The sequence below is a fragment of the Gopherus flavomarginatus genome, chromosome 2 (assembly GCF_025201925.1).
Source record: "Gopherus flavomarginatus isolate rGopFla2 chromosome 2, rGopFla2.mat.asm, whole genome shotgun sequence".
Taxonomy (NCBI): domain Eukaryota; kingdom Metazoa; phylum Chordata; order Testudines; family Testudinidae; genus Gopherus; species Gopherus flavomarginatus.
In genome coordinates, this window is record NC_066618.1 from 239,574,364 (window position 1) to 239,601,076 (window position 26,713).

Here is a 26,713-nt window from a genome sequence, read left to right on the forward strand (position 1 = left end):
TTGTACACTTGTTTAGATAATTATTTGAAATAAATACAAATTAATGTACAATCACTAGGAATTATAAATAACTATCTTAAAAACGTCAGATCAGAAAAAAGAAAACTTTATGCTAACATTTTAACTGCCATATTTAATAAGTATATTGGCATAATTAGTTCCTGGATAAGAATTAACTTAAGTCTTACAAGAACAAGTAAATGCTTAAAATATCTATATTTTAAAAAGTGGTCAAATGTACGCATGGTTAGCATATAGTATCTATGCAAAATTTATCAAAAGAATAATGACCAAATTTAACACTGAGCAGCAGCTTTAGAGTTTTAGTTAATTAGACTAAGCAAATGTACATCCTGTTCAAATACTTTATTCATGTGACCAGGATATAATTCACTTTGACATCCCCAAGAGCCGTAAGTGATGTGCCAAATATTACACCAATTTGTTTCATCTCATCATCCCTATTCAAGAGATGTTAGACTAATGATGAAGCTCTAAGTATAAGCTAGCCAGAACCCTAATTGAAAACTGGGAATGGATTTTATTATTTAGATTCCTTTAACTCAGGTAACATTTCTATACAACATGCTGAGTGGCAGCTCAGATGGTACTGTACACAAACACCAATTGATTTTTCCTATGTGGTGACAAATTACATTAAATATCCTGTCATTGAATAGTCCATTTCTGAGTTATTTTAATCTTTCATCTTTTTCAGTAAGAGCACTGTAAAAGCTATGTTGTCTATATATATACAAATGTAACAAATGGGAAACAAGCGGCATGCCATTCAACCAAAAACAAATGAATCCCAGAGCTAGGGAATATTGATGATTGAAAAGGTAATGCAACCTTTTCTGTTAAGGGAGGCTTGATCAACAAGATGTTTGCAAAGTTGTTTTTCAACTATATAGAAGACATCATGACTGGGCTTACCACTCACCTGGGTCCCAGGATTGTCAGGAAGACCCATGGTTCTGGTGCAGGACTCTTCTGGGAGACTAGGAGAAATAGGCAGGGGCTAGGAATAATTGAACTTCCTTAACTTTGCAGGAAACCAGCTAGAACTTATAAAAAGAGTAGAAAGAGGATGTTCTGGGCTGGGTATCCCTGGGAAGCCAAACTATGTTGAGGGAAGTAGACTGCGTGCATGGGATTTGTTAGTCTGTCTTGTTTAAATGCTGAGGAAAGGGAATTTGTGGCTTCTGTTTCTCTGACCTGAAGAAAGGAAAGAAACAGATTTTTGTTCATTTAAACTCTGAGGTATAAGGATTTGGGACTTTTGCTTCCATTGACAGAATGTTAGGGTGGGATTTAGGGTGAACTCTAAAAAGAGATTTTTTCTTTCATTTTCTTCTTGTGATTTTTCTAGTCTCTTCTGCTGAAGGACCAGTTGCACACAGTGGTTATATATGGTTCTGAGTTGCTTTATAACCTCAAATAAATCTTGCTTATTAACCTTTTACAGGGAGCTGCTTTGGCTCCCTGTAAAATTCCAAGGGTGTGGCTGATAGCCTAGAAATCCTTGAATGGTCTTGGGAACTCTTCAACCTTGCTGGACTCTGACCTTATATGGCAACAGTGCATTTGCCACTGAATACCTTATGCCATATATTCAGGGATACTCCTGCCATAAGTTCCTAGTATTAATCTTTTCAAGACCACAAGGAGCGTATTCTCCAAGCAGATCCCTCAGACCTGGAACTGACTGCTTTTCATATTCATTCAGAACAACATGCAAGATGCATTTGCTTAGTTTTGCATTTGGTTCATTTTATTTTACTTGACAACGTTGTTGCTGAGATACCTAGCTCTCTAACCTAGCCTGGGTGGGTAGTTTTCTTTGATGTTTGTTGTGTTTTTTCTCCCACCCCTCCTTTTTTTTTTTTTTTTTTTTTTTTAAACAGCACTTGGCTGCCATGCTGATTTTGCTTGCAACATTTGCAGTTAGGAATATGGAGCATTTCATGGCAGCCAGCGTGCTTCTTATAAAACATTGACTACACAAAACAAATGTAATTCAAGCAGAAAACGAAACAATTATTTGAAATAAAACAAATATTCATATGTAAATTATATGCCATGACTGGCAGAAAACTAAATTTAAATAATTGTGAAAAAGTACCAAAGTGTAAATCCTGATTTATTAATGAATCAGCTCAGTGAAACGTTATTAAATGGTTTATTTAGAATATCTATCATATAGAATGTGCCTATTTAACTATCTAGTTATCCAGCCAAAATAAAGCAATTACAGCTTTATTGCTGGTAATGTGTAATAAGTTAGTTACTTTATGTCATTATTAAGGTTATGAGTTTGGAACGGAAGTCATTGATTCTGTGACTTTCCGTGACATTTGCAGCAGTTGGTGCACCTGGCTCAAGGGCAGCTCAGGCAGCTCCTGCGCCATTTGCACTGGCTGCTGCTGGGGCAGTCTTGGGCAGCAGAGTTTGGGTGCGGGAGGGGGCAGGGGGTTGTGGCACAGGATGGGGTGAGGCAGGCTCTGGGTGGCGCTTACTTGGGGGGCTGCCTGGAAGTGGCAACATCCCCCTCGCTCAGGTGCTAGGCAGAGGTGTGGCCAGGCAGCTCTGTGCACTGCCTGCACCCAGTGTGCTGGCTTCACAGCTCCCATTGGCCGGGAATCGCTGCCCACTCCTCCTCCAGCACCAGCAGGGGTCCTGGGCCAAGTGCCCCTTCCTCCCAGCACCAGGGCCGCCCTCCCCTAGTACCTGTGGGGCCCATGGGCAGTGCGCCCCCACCATGTTTTAGTCAAGAGTATTTTTAGTAAAAATCATGGACAGGTCACAGACAGTGAATTTTTGTTTACTGCCCATGACCTGTCTGTAATTTTTACTAAAAATACCTGTGACTAAAATGTAGCCTTAGTCATTATTATCTGGTTGATAAGGAACTAATGCATCAATTATCTGAGAAATAACATGAATAAATCATTTCTATTTTTATGGCAACCATTCATCAAAGCCATTTTGGTGTCTGAAGAGCAAATATAACTAAATCATACACAATCGTAAATTTTAACTTTAATAAAATTCTGTGTTAAAATGAAGTCATGACATTGTTCCAAAGATTTTAACAAATACAAGACTTAGTGGTGCTTTTGAAAAGAAGCAATGAATATGTCTAAAGAGTATGTTTGTATGCATCAGTTTTTAATCTTAGATGCACGGTTACATTTTCAGAGAGGCATATTGATAGTTAGCACCATTCCCATTCTATTTAAGGTCTTTTTCACTGCTAATTCTCCAGGCTGTGATGAAAACGTACCTCTCAGAATTATTATTACTTTTTTGCTGCAGACATATAGTAGCAAGTCAGCTGTTCAGTTTGGCTCTGTGCATTTCAGGGTTACACGCCAGTAATTACCTATCTCTTTAGTAGTCTGAGCCGTTGTTCTTCATGATGCTATTTTCTGTTTGTCCTAACTTTTCTCACTTCAGTGGTTTAACTGCTTGACCACTTAATTGTTGCAAGGGAAGGTGTTTTGTACCCTCACACTCAGTTTTCTCAGAATCTTTGTAATGGATTGCTGTTTCAGCATTTGTCAGATGATGGATAACTTCATCTCAGATCATTGTCCACAGCTAATTCTTCAAGGTGAACTTAATGTGAGACTTTCTGACTGAATTATGTTTCTCACATGTGGCATACCTCAGGTATCTTTCCTTCTGCTCGTAACAGATACTCACGTAATAGATAATTTAATAAACAGACATGTGAAGTACTACACTCGAGGGTATGCACTGGAGCTATATGATATCTCTCTGAAGACAAATGACTTGAGATTTGTTTCCGCCACATTGAGTAGTCTCATTACATTGAAGGGAGTGTTTGTGAAGTAATTTGCTACTCATTGTGACAATTAGGCTCTTCATAACAGAAGCAGAGCTTGGAAAGTGTAGTTATGCAGTATTAAACCAAAGCATATAAGATCAAAGATCATGACATAGGTCACCAAAGATCAATAGATTCTTGCTTCATGTTAACTTTGAGGTCAGTGTATAGAAGAAACTAGGGAATTGAACTGATTTAATTATTGAAGGAAATCACTGTTTCTAAATTGTACACAAAAAGCTATTAATAAAGAAAAAGATTGAATTCAGTATCTCCTTTCTAAGTTTATTAATTTGAAACTTTTACAGCCCATAAATGTACTTAGTGGTATTTAAAACTTATCACCTTTTTTTTAGATGAGTGCATCAGCTAAGTGCACACATTTTTCCTCCTACAGATCTTCTGCTTAGCAGGATGATTATTTGATTGAAACATATTGTCCATGGAAGTGTGCGTAATACAATCCGTGCAAAATCTTCTGGTCAGTATTTGACCAAAGGTGTATAGAAAACTAATTGTAATTATGTGTCTGAGGATTCTTTTTTTTAGCTTTTTAACATATTAGGGAACAGACACTATAAAGGTCTATGAAGGAGAAAACATTTTATATATGCATTTTGCTAGATGCAAAGATTTGATTAGTGCAATGTGCTTTGTTTGGTGGTACACTGAAAGACTACTGAGGAACTCATTTGGTGCAGATTGCAGCTACCTACCTGTTAAGTGGTGCAGCCACACAGTATGTGTTACCTTATCCAAGAAGTACATAGGCTTTGCTCAAGGAGTTGACATGGATTTGCTAAGTCCTGTGTGGCTGTTGTCCTGGCTATCTGAGAAATCATCTTTCCACCCTTGTCTCACCATAATAGATGAGGTCAGCTGGTGTGTCCAAGCTGATTGTCCCTAGTTTTTTGTCTGGTGCTGCTGCCAGAATGATTTCAGGGCAGGACTTTTCACTCTGACATGTACTCCCCATGCTTGTCAAATGAGGAGATATAACTGAATAAGGTAGCAAAGGACTTGATCCTCACCCCACTTGAGTAATTGGGGTTTTTGTCATTTGATTGAACTAGAGGAGAATTTAGGACCAAAACTGAAGACACCTCTATAACCACTACATTTTCCCAAAAATGTATTGGGCAATGTGGTCTGGAAGAATGAGCACAAAGTTGGGAGTCACTGACTCACTGAAGTGACTTTTCGGTCTCAATCTCCCCATTTGACATTAGTTCTATGCCATTGTAACTCCACTGAACAGAATGGAGGATCAGGGCTGATAAATTTAATTTATGAAAACTATGTAGTGTCCCTCAGTCTCTTTTAGGTGTACTGTACAGATACAGCTAATAGTGAAGTTTGATATCACCATGGCTGCTAATTTTAAATTAAAGAAAAAAATATTGGAAAGTGTTGCCTCCAGTTGCTAGTTAAGGGCCAAGTCCTCCTCTCCTGAATGAAGTGAAAAAGTCTCTCTGAAGTTGCATAGATTAAATAACATAAAAGCACTTTTAGAAATTACATGGGCCAAAAGAATTGTTAACCTTTGCAATTACATTTCTCAAAGCTGTAAACTGTGCAGTGTTCCCTTTCATTGTAATGTGTCCAAAAATACACATTTTGCACATAGGAGCATTAGATTGATATAAGGCAGCTTACATAGACCTTATGTCTATTAAGTCAGTGTATACATTACAGCCTTGCTCCTGTTGATGTAAGTGCCCTACTATATTAGCATAATAACTCCACATCCATGAGAGGCGCAGAGCTTATGTCAGTGTAGTTAGGGTGACAGTGTCCCTGTAGACACTGCATTACATGCATCCGACGAAGTGGATATTCACCCACAAAAGCTCATGCTCCAATACGTCTGTTAGTCTATAAGGTGCCACAGGACTCTTTGTTGCTTTTACAGATCCAGACTAACACGGCTACCCCTCTGATACTTGCAGCTATTGGCTCTCATTCTTGTCAATTTCATGGCTCCACTGGAGCCATAAAAGTGACAAGAAAGCCAGTTTTGGGCTCCCCAACCAGACTGCTGCCTGTTCTCTGCTCCAAGCTGGGCTGCCACCTGCGTTCCTGACTCAGGCTGCCTCCAGGGTTCCCCCTGGGGAGCCCTGCTCTCCCCCCAGGGTCCCTGCAGCCAGGCTGCCACTTTGGCTCCCCACTCCAATCCGGGCTGCCACCTGGGCTCTCAAGTCCCCACCAGGAGCACGGTAGCCGACCAGATTCCGGGCACAGATCTCCCTGCTGGGACCTCAGCTTGCCCCCGCAGAGCTCTCCACTCCCTGCTGAGAATGGGGCAGCTGCACTGAGCTTCTCAGCTCCCCACTGAGAATGGAGCAACTGAACCAGGCTTCTCGGCTCCCTGCCAGGAATGGCGCAGCTGACCAGACACCAGACATGAATCTCCCTGCTGGAACCCTGGCTGCCCTCAGCTGGGAGCTAAATGCTCAGAGTCTGGTCGGTTGCTGTGCTCCTGGTGGGGAGTGGAGAGCCGAGGGGGGGGGAGGGGAAGCCAGTCTCTGGGCAGGGAGATCTGTGCATGTCAAGATAGCTGCCCCATTCCCAGTGGGAAGTGGGGAGCCAGAGGAGAGGGGGAATAGGTGGGCTCCTGGTGTGGAGCAACCCATGGATCTGAGAGCCCTAGCTTTCAGGCCCCCAAACTGCCCCTCTTAAGTCGGTGGAAGCACTCCTGGTGAGGATGCACACCATTGACAGAAGAAGGGCAGTGTGGACATAAACCACTACAGTAATTACTGTACCTAACATAGGTCGATTTAAGTTTATAGTGTAGACATGCCCTATGGGCAGGTGGCGTATGTGTGCATTCGGTACAAGGAGCTCCTGGCCCTCAGAGACCATGTACAGGCTTTGGAGACCAGAGTGACTGAACTGGAGGAGCTGAGGGAGACAGAGAGGTACATAGATGAGACTTTCCGGAACACAGTAGAACGGTTCCACCCCCGGTCTGACAGCCTCTGTGCTGTCACAGGGAAGGCGAGCATCTTACTGGAACAGAGTGAAACAATCCCATAGTTGGGTCCCAGATGATGATGTGGTATCCTCTCACACTCAGGATACCTCTCCAGGGGAGGGAACTCCAGCTATTAGAAAGAGACAGGTATTAGTAATATCCAATTCGATCATTAGAAACATAGATAGCTGGGTTTGCAATAACCAGAACAGCATGGTGACTTGCCTTCCTGGTGCGAAGGTTGCGGATCTCTTGAGACAGCTAGATAGATTTTTCGGTAGTGCTGGGGAGGAGCCAGTGGTCATGGTACATGTAGGTACCAATGACATAGGGAAGGATAGGAGAGAGATCCTGGAGACCAAATTTAGGCTGCTGGGTAAGAGATTGAAATCCAGGACCTCCATGGTAGCATTCTTTGAAATGCTTCCAGTTCCACGCGCAGGACCAGACAGACAGGCAAAACTGCAGAGTCTCAATGCATGGATGAGATGATGGTGTAGGAAGGAGGGGTGTTATAAACAGATACTTAAGGGTTAATGTCTCTGTTACCTGTAAAAGGTTACAAGCAGTGAACCTGGAACACCTGACCAAAGGACCAATCAGAAGACAAGATACTTTCAAATCTCGGTGGAGAGAAGCTTTGTTTTGTATTGTTTGTTTGTCCGTTGTTCTCCCTGGGTTCTGAGAGTGACCAGACGTACTTACAGGCTCTCTAAATTTCTGTTCAAGTAGTAAGTACAAGTAGAAACGTGGTTTAGTCTTTTTGATTGTTTTCTTTATTTGCAAATGTGTATTTTGCTGGAAGGATTTTAATTTGTATTTGTGCTGGGGGGAAGGCTTCTCTATAATGTCTATAAGCTGAAAGACCCTGTAACATTTACCATCTTGATTACAGAGACAACTTTTACTTTTTTCTTTCTTTTATTAAAAGTTTTTCTTTTTTAAGACCTGATTGATTTTTTCTCCTTGTTAAGGCTCAAGGGAATTGAGTCTGTACTCACCAGGGAACTGGTGGGAGACAGGGAGAGAGAAGGGAGGGGGGAAGGTAGAATTCCTCTGTTTTAGATTCATGGAGCTTGAATCTGTATTACCTCTTGGGGAGGGGAAAAGAGGAGGGGGGAAGGTGCATTCCTCCCTGTTTTAAGATTCAAGGAGTTTGAATCACAGTGAACTTCCAGGGTAACCCAGGGATGGAAAGCCTGGGAGAGGCAACGGTGGGGGAAAGGGTTTACTTTCCTTGTGTAAGATCCAGGGTGTCTGGGTCTTGGGGTCCTCTGGGAACGTTTTGGGGGGACCAGAGTGTACCAGGCACTGCAAGTCCTGGTTGATGGCAGCACTACAAGATCAAAGCTGGTAATTAAGTTTAGGGGGATTAATGCTGGTACCCCATCTTTTGGACGCTAAGGTTCAGAGTGGGGGTTATACCATGACAAGGGGTTTAGATTATTAGGAATTGAGGAAACTTTTGGGAAAGGGGGAGCCTATACAGGAAGGATGGGCTCCACCTAAACCAAAATGGAACCAGATTGCTGGCCCTTAACGTTAAAAAGGTCGTAAAGCAGTTTTTAAACTAAGGGCTGGGGGAAAGCTGACAAGTGTGGAGGAGTACATGGTTCGGACATCCCTTGGGTGAATTCTATTAATAGAGAATCTCTCTGTCCTAGTGAGGATGAGAGGATGGAAAATAATAAAATATAGGCAGGGTCTGATCAGAAACAGTCAAATAAAAAAAGAGTCCCATTCAGTTATATTGCATAATGACAGACAGCTAAAAGGGGACATGTTTTTAAAGTGCTTATATACCAATGCTAGAAGTCTAAATAATAATATGGGTGAACTAGAGTGACTTGTGTTAAATGAGGATGTTGATATAATAGGCATCACGGAAACTTGGTGGAATGAGGATAATCAGTGGGATACAGTAATACCAGGGTACAAAATATATCGGAAGGACAGAAGAGGTGGTGCTGGTTGGAGAGTAGCATTATGTGTGAAAGAAAGCATAGAATCAAATGAAGTACAAATCATAAATGACTCAAACTGTACCACAGAGTCTCCATGGATAGAAATTCCATGCTCTAATAATAAGAGTATAGCAGTAGGGTCAGTTTTCAGAATGGAGAGAGGTAAATAGTGGTGTCCCCCCACCAGTCCTGACCAAGATGGTGATAGTGACTGTGAAATGCTCAGGAAGATTAGAGAGGCCATTAAAATAAAAAAACACCTCAATAATAATAATGAGGGGTTTCAATTATCCCCATATTGACTGAGTACCCGTCACCTCAGGATGGGATGCAGAGATAAAGTTGCTTGACACCTTAAATGACTGCTTCTTGGAACCCACCAGAGGAGAGGCAATTCTTGATTTAGTCCTAAGTGGAGCACAGGACTTGGTCCAAGAGGTGAATATAACTGGACTGCTCGGTATTAGTGACCATAGTATAATTAAATGTAATATCTCTGTGGCAGGAAAAAACACCACGCCAGCCCAAACACTGTAGCATTTAATTTCCGAAAGGGGCACAAAATGAGGAGGTTAGTTAAACTGAAATTAAAGGCACAAAAATGAGGAGGTTAGTTAAACATAATATAATTAAATGTAATATATCTGTGGCAGGAAAAAACACCACGCCAGCCCAACACTGTAGCATTTAATTTCCGAAAGGGGCACAAAAATGAGGAGGTTAGTTAAACAGAAATTAAAGGCACAAAAATGAGGAGGTTAGTTAAACAGAAATTAAAGGCTACAGTGCCAAAAGTGAAATCTCTGCAAGCTGCATGGAAACTTTTTAAAGACACCATAATAAGAGGCTCAACTAAAATTTATATCCCTGTCATAAACAGATAGCTAAGGGTTAATGTCTCTTTCACCTGGAAAGGAGTAACCTGAAACACCTGACCAGAGGACCAATCAGGAAACAAGACTTTTTCAAATCTGGGTGGAGGGAAGTTTTGGGTGTGAGTTCTTTGTTCTTTGTCTTGTGTCTGACCCTCTTGGCTCTGAGAGTGATCTTTCTGTCTCCTGCCTTTCTAATCTTCTGTTTCCCAGTTGTAAGTACAAAGAGATAAGACAGTAGGTTTATATTGTTTGTTTTTTGTATTTACATGTGTGTAGTTGCTGGAGTGTTTTGAATTATATTCTTTTTGAATAAGGCTGTTTATTCATATTTCTTTTAAGCAATTGACCCTGTATTTGTCACCTTAATGCAGAGAGACCATTTTTATGTATTTTTCTTTCTTTTATAAAGCTTTCTTTTTTAGACCTGTTGGAGTTTTTCTTTAGTGGGAATTCCAGGGAATTAAGTCTGCAACTCACCAGGGAATTGGTGGGAGGAAGAAGTCGGGGGGAAATCTCTTTGTGTTAGATTTACTAAGCCTGACTTTGCATACCCTCTGGGTGAAGAGGGAAGTACTTGTGTTTCCAGGACTGGAAACGGGGAGGGTGGAGTCCCTCTGTTTAGATTCACGGAGCTTGCTTCTGTGTATCTCTCCAGGAACCCAGGGAGTGAACACCTGGAAGGGAGAAGGGGGGGGGGAAATGGTTTATTCCCCTTTGTTGTAAGACTCAAGGAATTTGGGTCTTTGGGGTCCCCAGGGAAGGTTTTTTGGGGGACCAGAGTGCCCCAAAACAGTCTAATTTTTTGGGTGGTGGCAGCTTTACCAGGTCCAAGCTGGTAACTAAGCTTGGAGGTTTTCATGCTAACACCCATATTTTGGACGCTAAGGTCCAAATCTGGGAAAAATATTATGACAATCCCAAATTAAAAAACATAGTGAGAGAACCAAAAAAGAGCCACTGTGGCTAAACAACAAAGTGAAAGCAGCAGTGAGAGGCAAAAAGGTATCCTTTAAAAAGTGGAAGTTAAATCCTACTGAGGAAAATAGAAAGGAGCATAAACACTGGCAAATGAAGTGTAAAAATACAATTAGGAAGGCCAAAAAAGAGTTTGAGGAACAGTTAGCCAAAGACTCAAAAAGTAGTAGCAAACTTTTTTTAAGTACATCAAAAGCAGGAAGCCTGCTAAACAACCAGGAGGCCACTGGACGATCAAGATGCTACAAGTGCACTCAAGGACGATAAGGCCATTGCGGAGAAACTAAATGAATTCTTTGCATTGGTCTTCATGGCTGAGGACGTGAGGGAGTTCCCAACCTGAGCCATTCTTTTTAGGTGACAGATCTAAGTCACCAGGACCAGATGGTATTCACCCAAGAGTAGTGAAGGAACTCAAATGTGAAACTGCAGAACTACTAACTGTAGTCTGTAACCTATCCTTTAAATCAGCTTCAGTACCAGATGACTGGAGGATAGCTAATGTGATGCCCATTTTTAAAAAGGGCTCCAGAGGTGATCCCAGCATTTACAGGCCTGAAAGCCTAACTTCAGTACCAAGCAAACTGGTTGAAACTGTAATAAAGAACTATATTGTCACACATATAAATGAACATAATTTGTTGAGTCAACATGGTTTTAGTTGAGGGAAATCATGCCTCACCAATCTACTAGAATTATTTGAGGGGGGTCAACAAGCATGTGGACCAAGGGGATACAGGGGATACAGTGGATATAGTGGATATAGTGTACTTAGCTTTTCAGAAAGCCTTTGACAAGGTCCCTCCCCAAAAGCTCTTACGCAAAGTAAGCTGCCACAGGATAAGAGCAAAGGTTCTCTCATGGGATTGCTAACTGGTTAAAAGATAGGAAACAAAGGGTAGGTATAAATGGTCAGTTTTCAGAATGGAGAGAGGTAAATAGTGGTGTGCCCCCAGTTCTATTCAACATATTCATAAATGATCTGGAAAAAGAGGTAAACAGTGAGGTGGCAAAATTTGCAGATGATGCAAAATTACTGAAGATAGTTAAGACCCAGGCAGACTGCGAAGAGCTACAAAAGGATCTCTCAAAACTGGGTGACTGGGCAACAAAATGGCAGATGAAATTTAACGTTGATAAATGTAAAGTAATGCACATTGGAAGGCATAATCCCAAATGTACATATAAAATGATGGAGTCTAAATTAGCTGTTACCGCTCAAGAAAGAGATCTCGGAGTCATTGTGGATAGTTTTCTGAAAACATCCACTCAATGTGCAGCAGCAGTCAAAAAAGTGAACAGAATGCTGGGAATAATTAAGAAAGGAATAGATAATAGGACAGAAAATATCATGTTGCCTCTATATAAATCCATGGTACGCCCACATCTTGAATACTGTGTACAGATGTGGTTACCCCATCTCAAAAAAGATATATTGGAATTGGAAAAGGTTCAGAAAAGGCCAACAAAAATGATCAGGGTTATGGAACGGCTTCCGTATGAGGAGAGATTAATAAGACTGGGACTTTTCAGATTGGAAATGAGACGGCTAAGGAAAGATATGATTGAGGTCTATAAAATCATGACTGGTGTAGAGAAAGTAGATAAGGAAATGTTGTTTACTACTTCTCATAACACAAGAACTAGGGGTAACCAAATGAAATTAATAGGCAGCAGATTTAAAACAAATAAAAGGAAGTATTTCTTCACACAACACACAGTCAACCTGTGGTACTCCTTGCGAGAGGATGTTGTGAAGGCCAAGACCATAACAGGGTTCAAAAAAGTATTAGAAATTAGATAAATTCATGGAGGATAGGTCTATCAATGGCTATTAGCCAGGATGGGCAGGAATGGTGTCCCTGGCCTCTGTTTGCCAGAAGCTGGGAATAAACAACAGGGGGTTGATCACTTGGTGATTTCCTGTTCTGTTTATTCTCTCTGGGACACCTGGTGCTGGCCACTGTCAGAGGGCAGGATGCTTGGCTAGATGGACCTTTGGTCTGACCCAGTAGGGCCATTCTTATGTTCTTAATTAACTTCCAGGATGAGTGTGTTTCTTGCCTGCACTAGTATGTAGCTGTATCATTGTACATTTATGTTGCTTTCTGCAGGTTTTTAAGGAACATTTCTGTCTATATAAGAACTTAGATATATGTTTTTGGATTCTGATCTATACTCTTTGAGCAACCAGTAACTGTTTAGGAGATGTAATGACAACAGATACCTGATTTAATTCTGTCTTTCACTGCAGCTGCACTCTGAGTGTCACTCTGGAGCAGGCTATAATTCTTGCTCGGAGCCACGGACTACCTCCTCGCTATATTATGCAAGCTACAGATGTGATGCGCAAACAGGTAGGCCAGCCTTATGCTTCAGAATGTTAACATTTCTCTGTAGGAATTTCATGTATTCAGCCAAAAAATGAATTAACTAGTCATTTTTCTCAAGAGTGATAGTGACTTAGATAATTATAATATCAAAAAATTGTCTGTCTCCTTAAATTAGTTGCAAGATAATTTGAGAATGGTCTGACTTTTTTTAGATAAAGGAAATGCAGTAGATCTAATCTACCTGGATTTCAGTGAGGCATTTGATACAGTTCCACATGGGAAATTATTTGTTACATTGGAGAAGATGGGGATTAATATCAGAATTGAAAGGTGGATAAGGGTCTAGTTAAAGGGGAGACTACAATGGGCCATACTAAAAGGTGAACTGTCAGGCTGGAGGGAGGTTACTAGTGGTGTTCCTCAGGAATCGGTCTTGGGACCAATCTTATTTAACATTTTTACTACTGACCTTGGCACAAAGTGTGCTAATAAAATTTGTGGATTACACAAAGTTGGGAGGTATAGCCAATATGGAGGACCGGAATAGCATTCAAGAAAATCTGGATGACCTTGTAAACTGGAGTAATATAAATGGGATGAAATTTAATAGTGCACAGTGCAAGGGCATGCATTTAGGGACTAATAACAATAGAAATTTTGCTATATGCTGGGGACTTATCAGTTTGAAGAGACAGAGGAGGAGAAGGACTTGGGTGTATTGGTTGATCACAGGATGACTATCAGCTGTCAATGTGATGTGGCCGTGAAAAAGGATAATGCAGTTGTAGGGTGCATCTGGTGAGGTATTTCCAGTAGAGACAGGAAAGTGTTAGTACAATTATACAAGGCACTGGTGAGACTTCATCTGGAATACTGTGTGCAGTTCTGGTCTCCCATGTTTAAGAAAGATGAATTCAAAATGGAACAGGTGCAGAGAAGGGCTACTAGGATGATCCAAAGAATGGAAAATCTACCTTATTAGAGATCACTTAAAGAGCTTGGCTTATTTAACCTAACCAAAAGAAGGCTGAGGGGAGATATGATTGCTGTCTATAAACACATCAGAGGGATAAGAACCAGGGAGGGAGAGGAGTTATTTAAGTTAAGCGCCAATGTGGACACAAGAACAAATGGATATAAACTGGCCATCAACAAATCTAGGCTCAAAATTAGGCAATCAAAGGAGTGAAGTTCTGGAACAGCCTTCCCAGGGGAGCAGTGGGACAAAAAACCTAACTGGCCTCACGAATTAGCTTGATAAGTTTATGGAGGGGATGGCATGATGGGCTACCTACAATGACATGTGGCCTATCTGTGATCGCCAGTAGCAAAAATCCCCAGTAGCCAGAGACAGAACACTAGATGGGGAGGGCTCTGGGTTACTGCAGAAAATTCTTTACCTGGTGAGTCTTGCCCACATGCTCAGGGTCAAACTGATTGCTATATTTGGGTATGGAAGGAATTTTATCATGGGTCAGATTGGCAATTGGCAGATTGGCTAAGCAGCAGTTCTGTAGAAAAGGACCTGGGGATTACAGAGGATGAGACGCTGGATATGAGTCAACGGTGTGCCCTTCTTGCTAACAGTATATTGGGCTGCATTAGTAGGATCATTGCCAGCAGATCGAGGGAAGTGATTATTCCCCTCTATTCAGCATTAGTGAGGCCACATCTGGAGTATTTCATCCAGTTTGGGCCTCTTACTACAGAAAGGATGTGGACAAATTGGAGAGAGTCCAGCAGAGGGCAATAAAAATGATTAGGTGGCTGGGGCACATGACTTATGAGGAGAGGCTGAGGGAACTGGTCTTATTTAGTCTGCAGAAGTGAAGAGTGAGGGGGGATTTGATAGCAGCCTTCAACTACCTGAAGGGGGTTTTCAAAGAGGATGGAGCTGAGCTGTTCTCAGTGGTGGCAGATGACAGAAAAAGGAGCAATGGTATCAAGTTGCAGTGGAGGTGGTCTAGGTTGGATATTAGGAAAAACTGTTTCACTAGGAGGGTGGTGAAGCACTGGAATGGGTTACCTAGGAAGGTGGTGGAATCTCCGTCCATAGTGGTTTTTAAGGTCAGGCTTGACAAAGCCCTGCCTGGGATGATTTAGTTGAGGTTGGTCCTGCTTTGAGCAGGGGGTTGGACTAGATGACCTACTGAAGTCTCTTCCAAACCTAATCTCCTATGATTCTATGATTGGCAGAGACCCTGGGGGAATTTTGCCTTCCTCTGCAGCAGTGGTTCTCAAGCAGGGGTCTGGGTCCCCCTGGGGGGCCACGAGCATGTTTCAGGGGGTCCACCAAACATGGCCAGCATTAGACTCGCTAGAATGCAGGGCAAAAAGCCTAAGCCCCGCTACACAGGACTGCAGCGTGGGGGCACCGAGCTCCACCACCTGGGGCTGAAGCCGAAGACTGAGCAACTAAGCTTTGCGGTGCCCCCTGTGGTGTGGGACTCAGGGCAGTTGCCCTGTTTGCTACCCCTTAATGCTGGCCCTAGCTTTTATACGCAGAAAAACAGTTGCTGTGGCACAGCTGGGCTGTGGAGGTTTTTATAGCATGTTGTGGGGGGGCCCTCAGAAAGAAAAAGATTGAGAAGCCCTGCTCTGCAGCATGGGGCATGGATCACTTGCAGGTTTAAACTAGTATAAATCATTAATTCTCTAAAAACAACGGAGTCTTTTGTTAGTCTCTAAGGTGCTACATTTATTTGGGCTATGGGATATGACCCACTTCATCAGCTGCATGGAATGGAAAATACAGTAAGCAGGAATAAATATACAGCACATGAAAAGATGGGACACTTGAAGTCTTTAAACCATGATTTGAGGACTTCAGTAACTTGGCCACAGGTTAGGGGTCTATTACAGGAGTGAGTGGGTGATATTCTATGGGCTACAATGTGCAGGAGGTCAGATTAGATGGTTAGAGCCCTCCGTATATCACGGATGCGGATATCCGTGGATATGAATCGGTATCCGCGGAGCTGGAGGGCTCTACCAGAAACCACAACGGTGAAAGCAGCAGCATGTCAGGCCACCACTCACAGGAGCCAGTGCCCAATGCAGGCTATTCCTCTGGCATGGCTGTACCATTGTTTTTCTAATAGGCTGGAAGAGGACAAGGTAAAAGGTAATCTACTGAAAGAAAGACTGGCTACAATAGTGTAATGAGAGATGACCAAGGCCTAAAAAAGCTTTTTAATGATAGGGATGGGAGGAAATGAATACATGTTATGGAGGTAAATGAATAAATATTTTAGAGGAAATAACGAGTGCAGTAACTCCTCACTTAATGTTGTAGTTATGTTCCTGAAAAATGTGACTTTAAGCGAAACAATGTACACGAATCCAATTTCCCCATAAGAATTAATGTAAATAGGGGAGGTTGGGTTCCAGGAAAAAAAATTTCACCAGACAAAAGACATTATATGCATATACAGTATAAGCTTTAAATAATTTTAAACAAACCATTTAATACTGTACTCAGCAATGATGATTGTGAAGCTTAGTTGAGGCAGGAGCGTAGCTGGGTCGGGGTATTGGGGCTTGCTCCATTCCACTCGCCTAGCACTTCTGCTGGTAAGTGGGGTTGGGGGTTTGCCCGCTCCCTGGCTGGAATGCTGGTTGAGCAGAGCGGGGCAAGCCAAACAACCTTATAATGGAACATTGTGCAACTTTAAACGAGAATATTCTCTAATAGATCAGCAACCTAATAACGGAACAATGTTAACCGGGACGACTTTCAGTGAGGAGTTACTGTAGATTTAGCAAGACACTAGATTTTTTGAGGGGGAGGGGAAGAAGAATAATTGTTTTAAATACATGCACTATACAAGTATTCTAGTCAGATATTCATAAATGTTTTATTTACATAGTGGGTACAATATACCCTGTGCCATTTAATGTATCTTCAGAGAATCTTGTAATTCAACTCAAACTAAGAAAATACAAACACAAACTAAGGGTGAAATGTATCACCATGCAGAAGGTGTGGAAGGCTCTCTGCACTCTATATTAAGGATTTAGAGCAAGTGGAATTTGAGTAATATGAAAGGCCTTGTGCAATCATTCTGCACAAGGCTGAATTTCACCCTAAAGCTATATATGCTATTTGACTTGACTTTATATAATCTGGCTCCTATCTCCATTTAATTTTGTTTTATTAGTTTTAACCATATATTACATGCACACACCATAATTTAATAATGGAACCAGTACTATTTTAAAATGCACTAGGGCAGGGGTCAGCAACCTTTCAGAAGTGGTGTGCCGATTCTCCATTTATTCACTCTAATTTAAGGTTTTGCCTGCTAGTGATACATTTTAAAGTTTTTAGAAGGTCTCTTTCTATAAGTCTATAATATATAACTAAACTATTGTTGTATGTAAAGTAAATAAGGTTCTTCTTCGAGTGATTGCTCATATCCATTCCAGTTAGTTAGGTGTGCGTGCCGCGCGTGCACATTCGTCGGAAGACTTTTACCCTAGCAACTCCAGTGGGCCGGCAGGTCACCCCCCAGAGTGGCGCCGCCATGGCGCTCGATATATACCCCTGCCAGCCCACCCGCTCCTCAGTTCCTTCTTACCGCCGTGTCGGTCGTTGGAATTGTGGAGCGCGGCATAGCTGTCCTCCACGTCCCTAGCTCTCCTTCGTTTCACTGTTCTCATAGTTGCAGATAGTTGTAAATTGTAGTTAGTTATTGTTAATTGTAGTATAGCTCTATATACTTATTAGCGGGTATGGGCTGTAGCCCTTCCCTGCGCCCGGCACCGGGCCCATGCCTGGTTCGCCGGGGTTCAAACAGTGCTCGGCCTGCAAAAAGCCGATGCTGACCAGCGATCCCCACGACGCCTGTCTGAAGTGCCTGGGGGAATGCACATTTCAGACAAGTGCCGCATCTGTAAGGCTTTTAAGCCTCGGACAAAAAAGGAGAGCGACTAGAGGTTAAGGACTCTCCTGATGGAAGCGGCACTTAACCCTGTGGCCCCGATGCAAAGCGCTGGCTCCGCACCAGCACCGGACCGCGCCGGCACCGGAAAGACGCCTCGGCACCAACCTTCCCCGGCACCGGGACCCGACGCAAGGCCCTCGACGTCTGCGACTCCATCCTCGCAGACTCGAGCGGAGCGCCCGGCACCTACCTCTGCCGCGGCACCACCAGCAGGGATTCCATTGACTCCGGGCCCCGGAGGTCCATCGAGTCTGGTCCCTCCTAGCTCCCCTAAAAGATCTGGGGTTGAACTGTTGGTCCCTTTGACGCCAGAGACATTCACTTCAGCGTGGGACCTAATTGCTCTCACGGAGCCTACCCAGCCTCAACCCCCGATACCGGTTATATCTAGAGGCAAGCCTGCGACAATGCGAGCGCCGTCTCCGGACTCGCCCAGCCGGCACCGATCCCCTTCGAGGTCCCGGCACCGTGGACGTTCTCGCTCCAGGCGCCGCTCGCAGTCCTGGCACCGCTCCCCTCTGCGGTACCGGTCGCACTCGCGGCGCCGGTCATCTTCCAGACGGTCTCGCTACTCCCGGCACCGGTCTGGATCGAGTCACCGCTACCGGCACCGAGACACCAGGAGCTGTTCCTGTCGGTGGTCAGCACCCTGGTTGACCTCCCGGCACCGAGCTGGTGGCAGGTCCCGGTCGACCTCCCAGCACCGCGCCGGTGGCAGGTCCCGGTCAACCTCCCAGCACCGCGCTGGTGGCAGGTCCCGGTCCTGATCCCAGTGCTGGTATGATTACCGGTCCCGGTCCCCGGCACCGAGAAGATCGTCGACGTTGAGACCAAGGGAGCCCTATCAGCCACGTTCGGCCCCACCATGGCCTTCCCGGCAGCCGTCTGTCTCATCGCAGGCAGACAGCATGTACACCCTGGACGTGGACAGACCTGCAGCTCTCTTCCATGACCCTCCTCTGCAGGATCAGGGACCACAGCAGTGGGGTTTCTGGACACCCTGGGCGTACCATCAAGCCCAGGGCCCTCAACACATTCCACCTCAACCAGTGGCATCTGAGCGCAGGGCTCCGGAGGCCTCGTTGTCTCGCCCTCCCCCATCTCCAGTGGGGGAAGACTGATCTAACCAGCAGGACCCTGAGCTCCCTCCAGAATCAGAGGCGCTGGTACAGATGGAGCCCCCCGTGGACCCGCTCCTACCGGGGGTCTCCTCGTCGTCCTCCCCCGATGAGGCAGTGGCGGGAACGTCGTCCTCCAGTCCTCCCCCACTCGACCTCAGGGCGCACCAGGACCTCCTCAGGAGTGTAGCGCAAAACTTGAATTTGCAGGCTGAGGAGGTTTCGGAAATCGAAGGTCCTGTGATGAGCATTCTCTCAGCGGATGCTCCCACCAGAGTCGCCCTTCCCTTCATCAGGACTATTCAAGCCAATGCTAATACCATCTGGCAATCACCGGCCTCCATCCCTCCTGCTGCATGCGGGGTGGAGCGCAATATATGGCACCCTCCAAAGAATGTGAGTACCTGCATGTCCATCCAACCCTGTGCTCCCTCGTTGTGCAGTCTGTGAACGAGAGGGAGCGCCACGGGCAGCAGGCCCCAGCACTGAAGTCCAAGGAGGTGAGGCGCATGGACCTCCTAGGCCGGAAGGTCTACTCAGCGGGCACCCTCCAACTCAGGGTCTCTAACCAACAGGCACTCCTTAGCCGCTATGCCTATAACTCCTGGGTAGCAGCGGATAAGTTCAAGGAGTTGTTGCCTCAGGATGCGCATCAAGAATTCGTGGCAATTCTTGATGAAGGCAAGAAGGTCGCAAGAACTTCATTGCAGGCATCCTTGGAAGTGGCAGACTCGGCCGCCAGAACTCTGGCTTCGGGGGTTACAATGCGCCGCATCTCCTGGTTACAAGTTTCTGGCCTTCCTCTGGAGCGCCAACACACCATCCAGGACCTACCGTTTGAAGGTCAGGGCCTGTTTTCAGAGAAGACTGACCCCAGGCTGAAAAGGCTGAAAGACAATAGGGTCATCATGCGCTCTCTAGGGATGCACACGCCCGGGACGCAGCGCAGACCCTTCCGGCCGCAACAGCAACAGCAGCGCTGGCCCTATCCCCAGTACTGCCAACGGCAAGACTTCAGTAGACGCTGAAGCAGGAATGGCCGGCGCAGACAATCGGGCAACCAAGGGGGGGCAGAATCAGGGTTCCTCTAAAGCCCTACCTGGCCCAAAACCTTCGTTTTGAAGGTGCGCCTGAGGACGCTGTACCAGTTTCCCCCACGGATCCGTCCCCCCCATTTTCCAACTGCGTTTCGTTCTTCCTCCCGGCATGGACCCAGATAACTTCCGACCGTTGGGTCTTACGCACTGTGCAAACGGGGTACCGTCTGCAATTTATTTCACACCCTCCCCCCGCCCCCCACCCTCGTCCCTCTTCAGAGACCCCTCTCACGAGCAATTCCTCCTTCAGGAGGTGCGGACGCTCCTCGACAAAGGAGCCATAGAGGCAGTTCTGGAGAACGAGAAGGGCAAGGGGTTTTATTCCCACTACTTTCTGATCCCTAAGGCCAAGGGAGGCCTCAGACCCATCCTCGACCTGCGGGAACTCAACAAACATATGGTGAAGTTGAAGTTCCGCATGGTATCCCTGGGGACCATTATCCCATCTCTGGATCCTGGACACTGGTACATCGCCCTCAACATGCAGGATGCTTATTTTCAAATAGCTATTTTTCCGCAACACAGACGCTTCCTTCGGTTCGTGGTCGACTGCCACCATTATCAATTTGCGGTCCTTCCGTTTGGCCTCTCCACGGCCCCGAGGGTATTCACGAAATGCATGGCTGTCATCGTCGTGTATCTTCGACGCAGTCGCATACACAAATTCCCCTACCTCGACGACTGGCTGATTCGAGGCACGTCAGAGTCGCAGGTCCACAACCATGTCCGCAAGATCAGCAGACTCTTTGGAGCTTTGGGCCTCATTATCAACGTGGACAAGTCCACTCTGCTCCCCACGCAGAGGATAGAGTTCATCGGGGCCATTCTGGACTCCACCTTGGCCAGGGCCGTTCTGCCACTGTCCAGGTTCTAGACGCTGTCGGCCATCATTCGGCGTCTACAGACGGCTCCCTTGACCTCTATAAGGACGTGCCTTACCCTCTTAGGCCACATGGCGGCCTGCACCTTTGTTACGGGTTATGCGCAGCTTCGCATGAGGCCCCTCCAGTCCTGGCTTATCACACAATACCGTCCGGCCAGGCATCTGCTGGACGCGGTTATCACCATCCCCCAGGAGGTATTGGATTCCCTCCGGTGGTGGCTAGACCAGTCCGTAGTGTGTGCGGGGCTCCCGTTTCATCCGCCCCAACCCTCGGTATCCCTAACAATGGATGCCTCAGACCTGGGCTGGGGGCCCACCTCGGAACCCTGAGGACGCAGGGCCAGTGGTCTCCTCAGGAAGTGGCCGTCCACATCAACATACGGGAGTTGAGAGCGGTCCGCCTTGCTTGTCAAGCATTCTCCCATCAGCTTCAAGGTCGCTGTGTCTCGGTATTCACCGACAACACGACGACCATGTACTATATCAACAAGCAGGGCGGCACGAGATCCTCTCCCCTATGTCAGGAGGCAATGCAGCTCTGGGACTTTTGTATAGCCCACTCCATTCACCTCATGGCTTCCTTTCTCCCCGGAGTACGGAACATGCTGGCAGACCGTCTGAGCAGATCCTTCCTTTCGCACAAATGGTCCCTTCACCCGGACGTCGCCCTCTCACTCTTCCAGAGGTGGGGTTGTCCCCGGCTGGACCTCTTCGCATCCAGAGGGAACAGGAAATGCCAGATGTTCTGCTCCTTTCAAGGGCGGGAACCAGGGTCGGTAGCGGATGCCTTCCTTATCCCGTGGACGACGCACCTGCTCTATGCGTTCCCTCCATTCCCTCTTATCCACAAGGTCCTTCTGAAGGCGCGCAGGGACAGGGCCCGCTTGATTATGATAGCTCCAGCGTGGCCCAGACAACATTGGTATCCGATGTTGCTGGACCTGTCTCTGGCCGACCCAGTCCCCCTGCCCCTTTACCTGGACCTGATCACCCAGGACCACGGCAGGCTCTGTCACCCGGACCTCCAGTCCCTGCACCTCACTACGTGGCTCCTGCGTGGCTGACCAGGTTGGAACTACGGTGCTCTACCCCAGTACGTCAAGTACTCCTGAGCAGCAGGAAGCCTTCCACTAGAGCGACGTACTCGGCCAAGTGGAAGCGTTTCTCCTGTTGGTGCACGGAGAGGGGTTTCCTCCCTGTAGAGGTTTCTATCACCAATATTCTAGACTACATCTGGTCCCTCAAGCAGCAGGGCCTGGTGATATCGTCCCTTCGGGTTCACCTGGCGGCTATCTCCACCTTTCATCCGGGGGGAGATGGCCGTTCGGTTTTCTCTCACCCTACGGTGACTAGATTCCTGAAAGGACTAGAACATCTCTACCCCCAGGTTCGACCCCCTGCCCCGACCTGGGATCTCAACCTGGCTCTGACTCGGCTCATGGGCCCTCCATTTGGGCCGTTAGCGACTTGCTCCCTGCTCTCTCTCTCCTGGAAGACTGCTTTCCTGGTGGCCATCACCTCAGCCAGACGGGTGTCAGAACTCCGGGCCCTCACGGTAGATCCCCCGTATACAGTCTTCCATAAGGACAAGGTGCAGCTGACGCCACACCCTGCCTTTCTCCCCAAGGTGGTCTCAGCCTTTCACGTCAACCAGGAGATCTTTCTCCCCCTCTTCTTCCCATTCGTCCCGCAGGGAGCAACAACTCCACTCGCTTGATGTCCGCCGGGCACTTGCATTTTATGTGGAGAGGACCAAACCGTTCCGCAAATCCCCCCAACTCTTCGTGGCAGTAGCGGACCGAATCAAAGGACTACCCATTTCCTCACAGAGGATCTCCTCGTGGGTGACGTCCTGTATCAGGACCTGTTATGACTTGGCTCACACCCCTACGGGCCATGTGACCGCGCACTCCACCAGGGCACAAGCATCATCGATGGCTTTCCTCGCCCACGTGCCCATCCAGGAGATTTGTAGGGCGGTGACCTGGTCCTCCGTCCACACCTTCGCTTCCCATTATGCCCTGGTCCAGCAGTCCAGAGATGACGCAGCCTTTGGCTCTGCAGTGCTCCATGCCGCGACTTCTCACTCCAACCCCACCGCCTAGGTAAGGCTTGGGATTCACCTAACTGGAATGGATATGAGCAATCACTCGAAGAAGAAAAGACGGTTACTCACCTTTGTAACTGTTGTTCTTCGAGATGTGTTGCTCATATCCATTCCACACCCACGCTCCTTCCCCACTGTCGGAGTAGCCAGCAAGAAGGAACTGAGGAGCAGGTGGGCCGGCAGGGTTATATATCGAGTGCCATGGCGGCGCCACTCTAGGGGGCGACCTGCCGGCCCACTGGAGTTGCTAGGGTAAAAGTCTTCCGACGAACGTGCACGCATGGCGCGCCCACCTAACTAACTGGAATGGATATGAGCAACACATCTCGAAGAACAACAGTTACAAAGGTGAGTAACCATCTTTTTTTAAAATGTTTAAGAAGCTTCAGCTAAAATTAAATTAAAATGCAGAGTCCCCCAGACCGGTGGCCAGGACCTGGGCAGTGTGAGTGTCACTGAAAATCAGCTTGCGTGCCGCATTCGGCACGAGTGCTGTAGGTTGCCTACCCCTGCACTAGGGGAACTTGTAATACACACTAGCAGGGTCTATGTAGCCCAATTAATTTGCAACGTATTAGTGAGCCTTAGAAATCATGCTCCTGTAGTGTGCATTACCCACCATGTAGACAAACTGTTAGATTAGACCCTGAATATGAACTAGGTACCTTTCAGAGCACACCAAGAGGATCTACACTGAGTGCAGCATGTTAGAGTGCTTTACAAATCACACCCCTTCAGTGAGTTTGCTGGAACTATGTAGACAAACATCCGAGGGCATAGTTGGGTCAACATAGTTGAATGGCTTCAGCAGCATGGTTTATTCCTCTGATTCCCAGGCAGATACAGTTTCCTTTCTCCATGACTTTTGGGGCACTATCCACTGAAATACACAAAGCTGTATTAAAAACTAGGCAATTAACAGACAAAAACTATATTTAATGGCTGTTAAGGTTGCATCAAAACACAACCCACCCACCCAAAACCTTAAAAGCATGGAAAAAATTTAAGGAGAAAGACTTTTGCATTCCTTTCCACATTCATATTGCCTACAGCTCTGTTAATAACACACTCAAACACTCCATAAAGCTTTCATTTTCATCTCCAGTCACAATATGTACTCCAAAGTTGTCAAGATTGAATTCTAATACAAAACCTTAACAGGGACCTCAGTAGTATTCCCAAACACCTGGAATGTGTAATAGTTAGGGGAGCTGAGCTGTTGATATAACTGATCATATGAGATTATTGTTAAAAATTTTCTTATCACTACATGGTAGCCACTTTCCAAACATTCAGGAAGGATGCTCTTTTCTCCAAGGAATTGACTTGACAATCTAAGAACAGAAAGTAAACAGAGGACAGGACAAAAGGAACAACAAACGGGTGTGTGTGTGTGTGTGTGTGTGTGTGTGTGTGTGTGTGTGTGTGTGTGTGTGTGTGTGTGTGTGTGTGTGTGTGTGTGTGTGTGTGTGTGTGTGTGTCCGTGTCCCCGTCCAGGGGTAGGCAACCTATGGCACGCATGCCAAAGGCGGCATGCAAGCTGATTTTCACTGGCACTCGCACTGCCCAAGTCCTGGCCACCGGTCCGGGGGGCTCTGCATTTTAATTTAATTTTAAATGAAGCTTCTTAAACATTTTTAAAACCTTATGCACTTTACATACAACAATAGTTTAGCTATATATTGTAGACTTGTAGAAAGAGACCTTCTAAAAACGTTAAAATGTATTACTGGCACGCAAAACCTTAAAATAGAGTGAATAAATGAAGACTTGGCACAACACTTCTGAAAGGTTGCTGACCCCTGATCTATATATATACACACACACACACACACACACACACACACACACACACACACACGTCAGCTTAATTCTCTGTAAATAGCATGACAAAAGTGGATCTTCAAGAGAGACACAAATGTGGAGAGATTAGAAGCCTTGAGGATGAGCTCATAGTTTGCATAGAGTCCACATGGAAGAAGATATGGAGAAGGAGACTGAAAAGGTAAGTGGGCAGAAAAGCCTGGGAACATGATTTGTGTTGTCTTACACCGAATAACATTTTTTCATTGCTTTAATGTGGATATACAATGACATTGAATTTTCTATAACATTGCGATACAGATTTAATGCTCAGTTGATTATATAGACACAAATGTAAACTACTTTTTTTCAAAACTGTGACAGACTTCCCTGCAGTGCAACCTGGAACTGGGATACTGCTGAGCCCTCTGGCATACCAATCTGGGCCCCCTCTCACACTGTGAGGCTCTGACAATCCTCTCCAGGTCTTGCACTTGCACAGTCATATATAAGCATGGACACACCCAATTGCAGTTACATGAGTGCTTTTGCCCACCACTCATGAACCAACAATAGAGAGGCTCCAGCTAATCCCCCACAGCTCCCTAGCCTAGGACCCCAGAGCTGTACCATCTAGCCCTGGTCAGAAGCCTGACCAGTGTAAGTTTATTACCCAGTTTGCCCCTCCCTTAGTGTGGAGAGGACACTGTATCAGCTCCTGTTTGTGAGCAGATTTCACTTTGCACTTCAAACAACACACTGTTTTAGATTAAAAAATATAAAACAGATTTATTAACTACAGAAAGATAGTTTCTTAGTGATTGTAAGTAATAGTGTACAGATCAAAGTTGGTTACCTAAGAAATAAAACAAAATTGCAATCTAAGTTCTATACACTAGACAGGATTTGAATCAAGCAGTGTCTCATCCTGATGGTGCAAACAATCTTCCATACTCAGGCTAGAAATCCCTTCAGCCTGGGACCATATCCCCAGTTCAGACTTTGTTCCTACAATGTTTCCAGGTGTTGAGTTGTGGGAGAAGTGAGGCCAAGTGATGATGTCACTCCCCTCTTTTATAGCTTCGTCCATGTGGTGGGAACTTCATTGTCCCAAAGAAAAACTCCAGGCACAGTTAGTAGAAAAGTACAGGCAACAGATGGAATCCAGTATCACATGTTCCAGTCACATGCCCTTGCATGTTTCGATAAGTCATAGCAGGGGCCATATTCTGGATAGAACGTCCCCAGAAAAGTCCATCAGGTGGGGATAAGCTTTTGCCATGGCCCACTGTGTTCATTTATTGAACCATTAGCTTAAATAGCCCATTCACAATGTGCTGGCTAGACTGGATGTAAACTACCTTATGGAAGTTACTATAGGAGCAAACACATTTGAAATACTGGTACATAGTTAATATTCATAACTTCAGATACAATGGCAGCACATATATTCCAATGGGATATTAATGTTCAACAGATCAAGACTTTTAGAATGATACCTTACAAGGTATACTTTGCATAAAACATAATTATATCACCATTGTAAATATGGGGGTGCCAGGGTATTGCTTTGGGGTACAGAATGTCACAAAAACGTGGTCACTTTTTGCCGTCCTTAAACAAGTGTCAACCTGTGAAAATCATTGCTGGGAGTATTGTGAACGGGGTTCAAAAAAAGAACTAGATAAGTTCATGGAGGATAGATCCATCAATGGCTATTAGCCAAGATGATTCAGGATGTAACACCATACTTTGAGTGTCCCCTAGCCTCTGATTGCCAGA

General features: G+C 45.4%; 1 protein-coding gene across 3 annotated transcripts in view; it reads left to right on the top strand.

Annotated features, from left to right (window-relative positions):
• PREX2 (phosphatidylinositol-3,4,5-trisphosphate dependent Rac exchange factor 2) overlaps positions 1-26,713 on the top strand; it is a 307,132-nt gene that overhangs the window by 272,016 nt on the left and 8,403 nt on the right. For all 3 annotated transcript variants that reach the window (XM_050940505.1, XM_050940507.1, XM_050940506.1), the window contains one exon: positions 12,899-13,001. In XM_050940505.1, coding sequence (XP_050796462.1) covers positions 12,899-13,001 — 103 coding nt within the window. The remainder of the gene's footprint in view (positions 1-12,898; positions 13,002-26,713) is intronic.